The sequence below is a fragment of the Poecilia reticulata genome, linkage group LG2, assembly GCF_000633615.1.
Source record: "Poecilia reticulata strain Guanapo linkage group LG2, Guppy_female_1.0+MT, whole genome shotgun sequence".
Lineage (NCBI taxonomy): Eukaryota > Metazoa > Chordata > Actinopteri > Cyprinodontiformes > Poeciliidae > Poecilia > Poecilia reticulata.
The window spans coordinates 37,309,506-37,322,742 of NC_024332.1; the positions used below are offsets into that span (position 1 = coordinate 37,309,506).

At 37.7% G+C, this 13,237-nt stretch overlaps 1 protein-coding gene across 1 annotated transcript in view; it reads right to left on the reverse strand.

Annotated features, from left to right (window-relative positions):
* dars1 (aspartyl-tRNA synthetase 1) overlaps positions 1 to 13,237 on the reverse strand; it is a 43,166-nt gene that overhangs the window by 9,516 nt on the left and 20,413 nt on the right. The window contains exons 7-10 of the mRNA XM_008403174.2: positions 11,436 to 11,538; positions 10,852 to 10,932; positions 7,227 to 7,286; positions 2,738 to 2,849 (exon numbers count right to left, since the gene is read on the reverse strand). Of these exons, the coding sequence (XP_008401396.1) occupies positions 2,738 to 2,849; positions 7,227 to 7,286; positions 10,852 to 10,932; positions 11,436 to 11,538 (356 nt within the window). The remainder of the gene's footprint in view (positions 1 to 2,737; positions 2,850 to 7,226; positions 7,287 to 10,851; positions 10,933 to 11,435; positions 11,539 to 13,237) is intronic.

A 13,237-nucleotide genomic window follows, 5' to 3' on the forward strand; every position in this document is an offset into this window, starting at 1 on the left:
TTGTGCTCAGACTCAACTTTGCTCTTATTTCAAGATTAAAAACTGTTAAATTGATTATATTGATTACACTTTGATGAACAATAGACATGCAGCTAGTTTTCACCTCAGAGGTTTATAAAAATCAACAATAGTGTTGATTTTTATATGAAGTCGCCGCAGCCAGTCTTGACCAGGATTCTCTTGCAAAAGAGATTTTAACCTCAATGGGATTTTCCTAATAACAAAGCCTTATAATAATAATAATAAAAAGAAAGTTTGTAGCATCCTTTGTATTACACACAGCCTATGCAATATCTGCACTGCAAGATCTATCAAATGTGAATGGATATATTTGAAAGGTTGAGTGTTAGAAACAATTGAATAATTGGACAGAAATATTGATCCTTAGCTGCTCTTATAAATATTGGAAAAAAAACCTAAAATTTTCCGACATGGGTTTGGTTGAGTTCAACCAAAACACGTAATATTTCAGCTCAAATAACGGGATTCCCAAAGTCTTGTTAGATGAAGATTTTGTATTTAACAGGCATTTTATTTATTTATTTTTTGGTAAGGCAAAGATTAAAAAAATGAAAAAACTCAGCTAAAATAGAGTTTATATAAGTTTATATAAGTTATCATAATGTGGTACAAACTTATTTTTTACCTTCACCAAGACTGCAGTGTTTTTGTTCAAAAACAAGTTTGAGCATTACATAATGACCAGCCATGCAAAACACATCTGCAGCTTTCTGTTCGACACAAACGTCATCAAGGAGGGCTCTATCTGATGTTCCAGTGAAAATATATAATAGGGCGTGGGTAGGGGGGGTTCTCGCACAGCACAAGCTGTACGCTGCGCGTGTGATGGGTGTAGCAGGAAGATGCGGTTTTGCAGAAAGCACATCATGTTGTTTGGCAGGTGCCGCCAAAAGGAAAAAACGCGGCAGTTTTAAAATGAGGCGAAGATGCAACGATTGGCTGAAACACAGTAAAAGAGGAAGTGAGAGCAAAGCTGTTCATGTCAAATGTGAGAATCACGTGGGAGTCCAGGGATAGCACAAAGACACGGCCCTTTTATGTAACATGTTTTGGAGTTTTTTACGTAACCTGCTTTTGCCGCCTCCGTCTCAGGTTTTAGCAGTTTTAGCACAAGATGAATATTTCTACTAGAATGGAGGAGAAAAAGCACCAACAGGAGAAGAAACACGATTCAAAGAGCTCAAATACATTTGAACTTTGATAAGCAGAGTGAGGAATCTTTTTTTGTTTGTTTGTTTTATGTTCTTTCCAGCCGGTAACTACTTCTTCTTCATCTAATAAAAAACTTAAACTTAAAAAATATGAAAGTGGAGAGGCGAAGGTTTGATGCTACAAAACAATCTTCTGAATAGATTTTGACATGTTTCCCGATCCTGGTCCTCGAGGCATCCTGCCCTGCATGTTTCAGATGTCTCCCTGCTTTTACACATCTGACTCAGATAATTGCAGTTCAATAAAAGTCTGTTAATCGGCCATCAATTGAAATCAGGTGTGTGTGAAGCAAGAGAATTATAACTTGGGGAAACATGGGGAAAATGTCACGTTCCAATGGAAGATTATTTCGTTATACTTTTGTACTTCTTTATCAATATTAAGGAATTATTGACTTAAATCAAGTTCCTATATGCTGAAAAGCTACGTGTAAATTGGTTTTGTTTTTATTTCACGTGTACTAAGATATTTGAACTACAAACTAGACCAGAAAAACTAAGATTTTGTGTTTCTGTAGTGTGAATGAATAATGTGTTCAACATGAGGAGCACTGGTTGGTTTGGCCTGCAGTTTCTTTTATGCTTTTGGCTTTTTTTTTTTTTTTTCTCTCAAACTGGTTTAACTCTTGCTACAGTTGAAAGCAGAGCAGATCATTGTTAAAAATTAACCCTCAAAACAAAATAGTGTAACAGTTGAGTGAAAGAGCACACTGAAACATAAGAGTATACTCCCTGAAGTAAAGGCCCGGTTTGTGGAATGAACAAACAGCTTGTCCTCCTCCAGAGCTGCCATGGGCCACTTTGGCTGCGTATCTAACCATCTTCAGACGATGGATTGAACAGTGTTCAGTGGATTAAACTTCCTTACATCCTGATCCCTGAACTCTGCTGTGTTTTCCTTGGTTTTCACAGTTGTGAGACTTTCTTGCTGCTAAAGTATTAATATGTTTGCTTTAAGCAGTTGAGCATTTCTACTATTTTTAAAAGTTTGGTTTTGCTCTCTATGGTAGGAAAAGCTGTGGGGGGGTTAACAATTCAAGAAAAAGCTCAAATACCTCTGAACTCTGAATGCCTGATAGAAGAATTGTGTTTTTGTTTAATTTTTTATTTTGTTCTGAACCAAAGGTATTGAAGTATTACTACAGTAAAACGTCCCCTTTTCCAAATATAAATTGGTGTTTAACTAAAATAGAGGAGAGAGGCTAATGTTTTAAGTTTAAGATCCCAAGTGGCCTGAAAGTTTTCATATTCCAAACTGTTTCATGTTTGCATGACTGTTTTGGTTTTATGACTAACGCTGGGAGATTCAGCTGAACTTAATGTTTGGTTTATGATTTTAAAATGCGTACTAGTAGAGGAAGTGTGATTTACAACTGTCACTTCATGACTCACAGGGCACCTGCGGGTGGTGGGATGGAAACAAGGGTGCCTCCACTGAGATAACTTTAAAAACAAAAAAAAAGATCAGTTTCCCCAACTGGGGGAAGATAAGAAAACAGTTTTACCAGATATTATTTTGGGGGTCTGGATCTCTACAAAGCCCTTTTTGGTGAGGGTGTCTCTGAAGAGCTGGCAGACTCCTGACTGCAGGCGGAAGATGGCCTGGCTGGTGGTCGTCTTTGGGAGGAAACACACACACACACACACAACGCATAAAGCATTGAACCACAAGCAGAGCAGCGTTACCACACACAGAGTGATTCATTGGACTCATTACCCAATTGTAACAGATGTGCAAAAACAAGATTGCCAGTTTTTTTTTTTTGTATCTTGCACCTCCCGTCTGCACGAAGGTTGAAACATTTATTTGCTGGCAAGGGCGAGACCGAGACCTGCATCAGAGCCCGGCGGGAGCTCCGGGAATGCAAAACCTATCATTATCAATGTAAAAACTGACAGCGAGGTAGGGAAGATTACTGTTAAAAATTAACCCCCAAAACCAAAATGTGTAACAGTTGAGTAAAATAAGCAGACAGAAACATAAAAGCACACTCCCTAAAATCCTTTGACTCATCTCGGATTACCACAAACCTCTACAGTTTACTGGCCTACGACTACAGCTATTACATATCAAAAGGAGAGAAACTGTTGCCACCAAGCCTCATCTGTACTGACGGCCTAAATTTGAATAGACATTATGACTGCTTTTTGACAAGAAAGGGAAAAGTGATAGCGTGTGAGCACTGGCCAACTTGTAACTCTACAGACGATGCTTCAGGGATGTCTGACTGAAATCTGAAGCATCAGCGAGAACAATTGGTAAAAAGAAGAAGTGAAAAAGATATAAAACTTTCCTGATAATTTTTATCAACACCTTTGCAAAGCTGCGGAGCAGAATGGCTCTGACTCATTTTCGCTGTGCGTCATACGTTTGGGCCGAACCTCTTTTAACTTGGGAAAAAAATCAGCGACAAGCCAGTCTGAGTGAGGCCACGCTTAAACCTTCGAAAGCGCTTCCTGTTTACAGCAAGTCTGCAGCGAGAAGGTGCGATGGGTATATGTAGGTAGCAGTCGGTCTCCTAAACTGGCAGCTCTTCTGATGCTGCGGTTACTTATAAGAAGCACCTAAATATCACTTACAACTCAGAGGCAAACTCTACGGTTTAGAAACCCAGATGCGGTGATGAGATACCACAGACGGGTTTCAAGGTCCAAAATTTACATTTCTGGTGAAGTGCGGTTTCAGTCCCACGTTGCAAGACAAGCATAGAATTCATCTGGGAGTTTTTTTGCCCTTACTATAGTAAACAGTGACAAACAGACTCCAAAATGGTTAAAATATTGTTAATACTGAAATTTGATAGTAATAAAAATGTCTGAAGTTAACCCAAGAACATAATTCTGTTTTTAATGTCTTTGGTGAATGTGAAACACCTTAGAGGAATTATAAAACCAGCTCCAGAGAATTGCAGAACACCTAACTATGCAATAACATGCATTGCATAGTTAAACTTCTGCATTTTATATGGTGACATATTAACAGATAAAAAAGTAGCATTGCAAAAATATACAGGAAGTTTATTTTCTTTGGATAAAATCTCAATATCTTAAAGAAATGCAGAGTTATTAGTGAATTATGCAACTGCTCACTTTGCCAGGGATGCATTTGGTGATGCTTGTTGTTTAAAACAGCAGAAAAATGTTTCACTGAGATGTTTCAACTTTTCAATTAAATCATGCAGTTGGGAGAAAAACTATATATTTATCATTATTTATTTTTCCCAACACTCTATAGGGTCCATTTTTGCAATATACCATTAACGAATTCTCCAACATCATCACAAATTTTATGTTTTCCTGAAGACTCTTGTTGAAAGTCACCATGTCCTTGCAACCGTTATATTTAAGCAGAAATTTACCATTTTAGTTTGTTTTCAAAACTTGCATGTTGTGATGAGGTGAGAGACAGTTTTGCTCCGAAATCTTCATAAGTGGAAGTATTACTACAAAAACAAATCTTTTTGCCTATCATCTGATCAGCTCAGTTTCATTTACAGAATCATTATGGAACTTTAAATTGCTTACATTGTTTTCAGCTTGATACATTTCTCTTTCAACACAGAGTTCCTGGATGTGAAGCTGTTTAAATGATATCCATTTGTTGCAGTTGAAGCATAAAATCAAATTAATTCAACTTGTTATTTGTCACCCAATAGAGGAACTAGAAACAAAAATGTACTTTAAAAATGTTAAACCTTCAATGCAGTTTAAAATTAACGATGGCACATGTAAGAAATGATGATGCAACACTCAAACAGCAATCAGCGTACATATATTACTCAACAGCTGAAGGAGAGATGCACAAACAAGTCGATACCGTCTGCATTGATAAATGTCTAAACATTTGCTTTTAATTTACGCATCAACCAGAGATTACATTTTAACGCTAAGCAGCCCAGTTTGCAACAAACTGATGAGGTGTGTAACCTGACACCAACCTGTCTTACATGCATCAAAGGGCCTTCACCACTCCAGTAAGATTGCTTCTTTATACGGTTTTGAAGTTATTCTGACCCAGTCGGCTAATCATTACATTTKTTTTTAATTAAACTTGTTTAGATCTTTATAATTGCTCATTTTCTTGATTCTATCATTAATTTTAAGGAAAATGATAACTTTTCCACTGTTTTCCWCTAAAAGGGTGTCGATATATTTTACCTGACAGACTTGAAAAYATTCAAGGWGCAAGACTTAGTAGATTATATTCYAAAGTAAGATATTTTATATTGTGTATCATCTGTTTACTACTATAAAACATCAGTTATATCAGTAAAAAAAGACTAGATTTTGTTTTAGAAATGTTAACAGATTCTGCTGCTTCCTTAAAAAGCAATGCAGATATGTTGACCCCACAGGAAGTAGCATAGGTTTCAACTTTAATATGTGCTATTTTRCTGTTTATTGTAGTTTGGTTAATAAAAGCTGTTATTTCTATTACACCATCTTGAAATTTTGTCTCCCAGCTGTTTGTTGTATGCAGTCTGCTGACTCAGAGTCGTATTCCTAAAATGAATGCAGATGACAGAAAAAAGGGTCAAAATTGTCAGTAGTAATCTATAATTAACAATTGTTTATCTCCATCTTATCTAAAGCTGGTGCCAATTCAGAGCAAAATGTAACTAACAAGTTTTAAAACTCTAGCCAGGATTAAAAGGTGATGTTCTTGGCCTAGAACTTCAGGTTGTACACAGCAGCTAAAACTCTGCTTGCTATTTGGAAAGATTTTAATTTAGTTAAAAAAAAAAAAAATTTATCACATGACGACATCCCATACGAGCTCTGCAAACTTGTGCTTTTTTTATTATCATTTAAAATCTGTTGATACACATTCAGGAGGGGGTCATAGTTGACTTTAATGTAAATTAGGACGTAAAACTTTCAAACTCTTAAATATTTCCTCGGCTAAAGGAACCTTAGATTAGTTTTTAGCTGCTTGGCATCTTCCGCTATAAATCTCCACCCTGAGCGTTCGTGGTAACATTGAAAGTTGTACCTCCTTACCCGGGGTCTTGTTCTGAGTTTAATTTCTAACCCTGTGAACCGTTTTCACACTGGCGCAGTGAAAACATAAGTGGGTGAAAAAGCCTGAGAAACAAACTCTGGTTCCTCGAGGAAGTTTCTATAAAGGAAATGAGCCTAAATTAAATTTTGAACTGCACTGTTTCAGTCAAAAAAAAAAAAAAGTTAATTTCTGTAGCTATTTGATGCCAAATAACTGAACAGATTGCAAGTCCAAGCTTTATTGCACAAACTAAATTAACACAACTGAACTTCCTCTGCTTTTTATCGTACAAAGCACCTGATGTTAAAGCATCACATGAGAGAAGTTTCATAGAAACTCAACTATTCTTAGAGGAGCTTTATTGGTCCCTCATCGAGTGTTTGTCTCGCAGAGTGGGAACCGCTTTATAGCTTCACCGGGTCCTTAAGTGTACAAGTGATGACAGACCTTCGTCTSTGAGCTTCAAGTGTTACAGAAACAGGTGTTGTTGTGATCCTTTAGAGCGCCGTGTCTCTGTGCTGTGGTGTTGCCGCCTTCCTGCCAGCCRTATCATCCATACATATCAAAACAATGCGAGACTCGGCGGCTGTGCGCCTTCTGCTGCTCATATAGATTTAGCACATCTCCCACACAACGCGGCAGCATGCTAAATCACAGATGAACGTTTTCTCTTCTAAGGTGCAGCGGTTTGCTCAGTCGTTTTGAAGTTATTAGGTAGTTTGCTTTCTGTTTGATCTCAAGTGCCGCGCTTCAACGCTATGGCAGTTTTAGCTTAACCTGTAAAGTCTGAATGAAGACGTTTCTAAATTTAGACGACGGAGCGTAAAAGATAAGTTTTGAACGGCGTYGCTTTAATTTTTTTACTGAAAATGACACGGCATCYCGCATGCTTGTAGGAATGTAAACTGAGATTTTCTTTTCCTTCACCCAGAGTCACCTTTAGGATAAGATCCACCGACTGATAGTTTTGACACATTTCTGTTGTCTCTTACCCTGAGATCAATCACCCGGTTGTCCAGTCTGGTATCCTGGTTAACAGTGGCTCTTCCTTCCTGAGGGGAAAAAACATTTTAACATCACCACCAAACATTCGACTTATGAAATAATTCAACAGAGGTGATATGCTCTGCTCCTGTTCTTTACACAGGGGTGTTTGCATTCAGTGATGTGTAAATATTTTACAGGCTCTTTAAAGCTCACAAGGGATGAAACATAAGGAGTGTTGCATATCTGGATATGTTAGGATGTAAAATCATAAAGGGGCATTCTTAGCAAATTAGARAACTTACTTCATTCCACTAATTCAGTTAAACTCAAATATTCATTTTACATAACATGATGTGCTTCAAATTTTCATCTGTGTTAATTTTGATGATTAAAAAATGAATAAAGCTCAAAATTTACTTTGTTCTGAAAACATAAACATTACCGTATTTTCCGCACTATAAGGCGCACCTTCAATGAATGGCCTATTTTAAAACTTTTTTTATATAATAAAGCGCACCGCATTATAAGGCGCATAGAATAGACGCCTCAGTTTGAGTTGCCAATTTGTTCCGTACTCTATTATTACACATCCACATTGTCCACATTTGTAAAAAAAGTGGTCCCTGAGTGCTTTATATAGTTGGCTGCCCCAGTCATTGTTTCACTCACGGTGTTGGTGTTGCAATATTGTGCCCAACTGCTTTCTGGGTAACACAGACCAACCGACACGCTGCCGCCGCAGTCTCTGTCTCTCTTCCCCCGCACCCYCTGGCTTTAAATGTATTATCAAACTTTATTAACAAACCAGCATTCTGACAACTATCGCAGCATGCACCATGCACTTCTTCTTCTACGGGGGAAAATAATGTCGGCGGCTGCTTACCGTAGTTGCTAGACGTGTTGTGGCTCAATATTGGTCCATATATAAGGCGCACCGGGTTATAAGGCGCACTGTCGGCTTTTGAGGAAATTGAAGGTTTTTAGGTGCGCCTTATAGTGCGAAAAATACGGTACATATTATGCAATAAAAGTAAAGCAGTTATCACTAAAACCGTATCCACAAGGAGGATACGGTGCCAGAAGTGTTTGCTAAGAAGCTTGCTGGTCACCGGCTATCAATGTAATGTTTAGTGGAAGGAAAAAGTGTGGTAGAAAAAAATTGAAGCAGGTTTTCATGAGCATTATGCCATAAGCATCCAAATAAGAAGAATTATTTAATTTTGATGATATTCTAATTTGTCGAGAAACATAAATTGGAAACTGCACCAACAGAGGCGTGCTGAGTTGTTTCTACTAATACATTAGAGTGAAAAAAGTAAMAGAAAATCTGTCTAATTTGGTTTATATATTTGCATGCAAACATTCTTCTCTATTTCAACATCAAAAGAAAATACCTCTTATTAGTTTCTTTAAAAATTACATTCAAAATCAAGTGAGAAATAAATTAGAGCAATCCAAAAATGTATTCCTACATAAAAAAGAATATAAATATTCTTTTATTGTCCCAGTGTGTAATTTTAGCCATTTCATTTTTCCCACTAAGGTGACACAACTCGGTTCGCTGAAGATGATTTGCGTCGTTTAAACGTCAGACTGAGAGCTGTCAGAAAATAAAAAATAATAATAATAATATTGCAGCAGCTAATAAGGGCTCCTGAGGATTTAATAAGGCCTAAAAATTTAAATCATCCTATGTGATGTACAAAAAACATCAAAAAGATGTGAATATAAAGTGAGAATTGCAGCAAATTTCTAAGTTATGTCAGCTAAAAGAGCAAACACTAGCTATTAGGTGACAGGGTGACCCATATTTTTCCATTAGACAGAAAACAGATTTTTGTCAATATCTTCTGTTTAAATAGGAAAACACTAATGTGCAAATAAATTACTTTCCCTGAGATAAATAAAACGTGACGTCAATATATGAACAACTCTAAATAAACTGAGCACTGACATGTCCTAACATTTTCACATGACTGTGAGAATGTAGGCACCAAGCGCTAAATGGGAAACAAGGTCAGATGCAGATTGAACAACGAAAATGTTCAGCTGCAACAAAACATCTGCTCTTCAAGACAATAGGGAATCAATTCAGAAAGGGGAGAAATATAAAGAAAAACAAATGAAAAAGTAAACATTTCATCACAGGAGGAACTAATGCTTCCAGGGTCACGTTGGGCTTCCTCAGAATGTCCTCTGGGGCGCGAGTTAACAGCCCATGTTGCTACATCCTGCCCCAGACAGCCTCATACAGTGGGGGAAAAGTGTTAGGCAGGCAGACAGTCAGAGCCGATCTGGYCTGCCTCTCTGGGGAYGACAGGTGCTGCTACAAGTGTGTGACTGACATGTTGAATCCCAACAGAAAACACCTGAGATCCTGCTGCAGATGTGAAATGTAGCTGTGGATACAAACAGGTGTGCTCACTGCAACAAGGTGYGACCCGTGTGCATACAAGGACAAATTTGTTGACACCCTTGTTTGAAATGTGCTAAAAAGTCTTTAAAAATGTCACCCTTCACTCCAGTTTCATGCTGCGAAATACTATAATTTYACCAAAGACWTCAAAAATACCATTTATTTAACCCGCAAYCATCCCTTCACAATAAATAACTTCACCCTTGTTTCTTATTTTATTTKATTTTTTAAGTTGGCCAGAGTTTAAAAACGAGGAACTTCTAATTATACAGTGATKTTTTTCTGTTGCCCTCTGGTAGAAATATGCCGCGACAGATGCCCGTTTCTCTTTAAAATGTCATASAACTTCCTCTGATGTGTGCTGGTATAAATAAGTCTAAAAAACAGCTACAAGAAAACAGCTGCTTTCCGAGTCCTCAAGACAGAGCTACAGTCAGAGAGACAAATAAAGTTCAAAACAACTGCAACTGGGACCAAAAACGGCTGTCAAAGCTTCTGCAACAATCAGACTCTTTTTATGCACCATCTGTCCTAAAGTAATATATATTACTTTAGGACAGTAATAGATATTAATGTCCTAAAGTAATATCTATTACTGTCCTAAGTTTAAGTAGAATGTAGTGTTTTTGTTGGATAAAAAAATGAAATGAGCTTGTAGGCCAAAAAAAAAAAAAAACCTCAAGGTAGGTTTTAAGTAACACTGTTAATGTTGTTAGTGTGCAACAACGAACACTGTTGCATACAGTGAAATATATGCAACAATGATGTGCRTGGTGTCATAAACTTCAAGTCAACACCAAAATATAAAGAGAAGAATAAACATTCAGAATTAAAGCCTATGGAAAACCTGTGGGATGGGCTGTAAACAGAGATTATCAGACACAGACTATGCTTGTATGCTTTGCCAGAGAAAAGCTGAAGCCTTTTATAAATCATGTCAGAACAGCTAATTGAGCCAAAAGTTAAATTGGTGCTTTAGTCCTGCACAACAGCAACTAACTTTCTAACACAACTTAAATCCCCCCCCCACATTTGTCACAATGGAATGASATCATTCCTCAAAGTTTTCTCAAATAAAAATCTGAAAGATTTGTATTCCAAACCCTCCTATATAAAACCACTTTTTGAAGCAATTGCAGTTCTTTTGACGTACACCTCTACCAGTTAAGAGTCTAAGGTTACAGCTCTTTTTGTCCATTCTGAAGTCACCTCACCTCCTCCCCATCTCCGTCTGGCCTGACTGCGTCCTCCAGCTGCAGGGGRAGACGAGGCTCTGCCTGGCTGATGACAAAAATCTGAGAGAAAAAAACAAGCAAAAGAAAACAAAGCTTAGAACAATAAAATGTCTAAAACAAAGCTGCAATGTTTACAYAAGGGCTTAAGAAAATGGAAAGTACCTGACTTTCAGACTTCTACGTCAAAGTGAAAGCGGATAAGAAGTGACACCCCCCTCTGTTTATGTGAAAAGCTGACTCCAGCTGACAAACGTGAGTGCTTATTGTGATCGGTTTGGTTATTGCTTCAATTGTCAAGCCTGAACACCTTGTCTCGTAGCTTTGAAATTTTACCTGGTCAATGATCCCAATCTGCTTGAACAATGAGTTTCAACACAGAGGTAAACATTAGGTGCACTGTGTGCTTCCTGTGAGGGGAGCTGTGTACCTGCCTGAACAAAATGAACTATAAAGGCCTAAAAGTCTGGATGCTTTTATGCTGCCAGGCAGGAAAGAAATATGTGTGTTTATTTGGATGTGAAAGGGAACAAAGGTGCATGAGAAGGCCTTGCAGGTGAGCTAACCCTCTCGATGTGGAGCTCCACGTCCTGCTGTGAACAGCTCTCGATCTTCTGCTCCACTTTCCTCACCATGGCCTCCACATCCACGATGCTCTCCTTTGTGATGCTGCAGAGTGAAAGCAACAAACTGCACTTAGAAAACAAACTTCTACGCCTGTGTCGAAGCCACATTTCTGTTAAACTCTGACCTCAACCAGCAGACATGAAGGAAGGTAAGCGTGTGGGACATGGTGACTGATTTCTGACTTGATTGTGCCATTTTCTTCATTTATTTTTTCAATCATGCTGGAATTACAACTGTTGAAGTGACATTTGCGGAAAAGTGAAGAAATATTTCAGATACCACGCGCTCTTTTGGCTTTCATATCAAAACCACCATCCCCTATTTCTCCCCCTGCTTTAATCAGCAGGCTGCAACGGCATGCACAATTTCCCTTCAAGCTCATGTAGAACAAAATACAGATGGCTCAGGTAGTTTGATAAATTTGATAAAATATTTTTAGACAATTTGTAATGAGTCACAATAAATTAAAACATTTTTTAGTATATTTTAGGCCATTTCTGTTCATTTCAGGGGTCACGTTAACAGAATATTTTCTGTATTTGAACATAAAATTACAGAAAACTCTCAAGGCCTGCAGCAGCGAGAGGCACACAAACAACAGGGATAACTGCAGCCTTGACATTATTGTAAACCAACGTCTATTTGGTAGATTTACAAGGTGTGGACTGCAGCAGTAGTGAGTCCTTCAAGAATCACTACATGCAGATACAGTTGTGTAAAGTCAATCCTGAATTGGTGACATCTGATCTAAGCATCTTACCTTGGCTAAGGAGCGAAAGGAACGGATTATTGTTGACATTTTGTGTTGCATTAGAAAATCAACATCCCGAACTCTAAAAGAAGAGAGGATGGGCAAGGATTTTAAGTTGCTTAAGATCCGGTGTGATGTTTCTACAGAGATTTGGGGAGCCTTGTAACCAGCCATCAAACTAGTCTGACCTAAACTTCACAGGGTTTCTGTCAGGAAGGTGAGAGAGAGCTGAAACAAAAATGCAGACAAGCTTAAAGCAACTTGAGCTTTATACCGAACTGATGCAGCATTCAATACAAAAAGAGTCCTAAGAAATATTCAGTGCATCTACTCTACAGTACAGGGACATGCTTATTAATAAGGGTACATTTCTGGCAGTAATCCTCTTTAATTGGTATTTAGTACTATAATTTTTGGGGAAATAAATCTGCTATTTTGTTTATCTGAGAAAAAATAAGCAAAAATAAACATTTGAAATATCTGTTATCAGTGATTCATCTGTGCAATGAACCTGTAATATAAGAAGCTACCTTTCCAGATAGACTAATGGAAATACATCAACCTTATTCTGACTTTCTGATTTATTGACAAGCACCTCCATCTACTCAATACTGATCATCTCCAAACAACAACTCTACCCTATGCAAGATTAACAGCACACATTATGCAAAAGCACAGATTTTAAAAGCAAAAGTAGAAATCAAACAACAGGTATGGAGAGTTTGTCAGATTCTCAGAAGCTGAAAGGAAAAGACTGTCACTCAACTGTAACACCTAACGTAAGGAAGAGGATGTTTTCAGTCTTCAGAATCATGCAGAAGTCGTCTAACTTCCTGCACCAACTGCTACCTGAGAAAGAACTGAACTTCACTGACAAGATTATATGTTGTTTTTATTAATCTAATTCATCTTTAACCTTATGATAATCAAATAATTTGGTACTTAAACCACTAACGGCTTAAAAATTCAAAGTTTTAATTTTCAAATAAA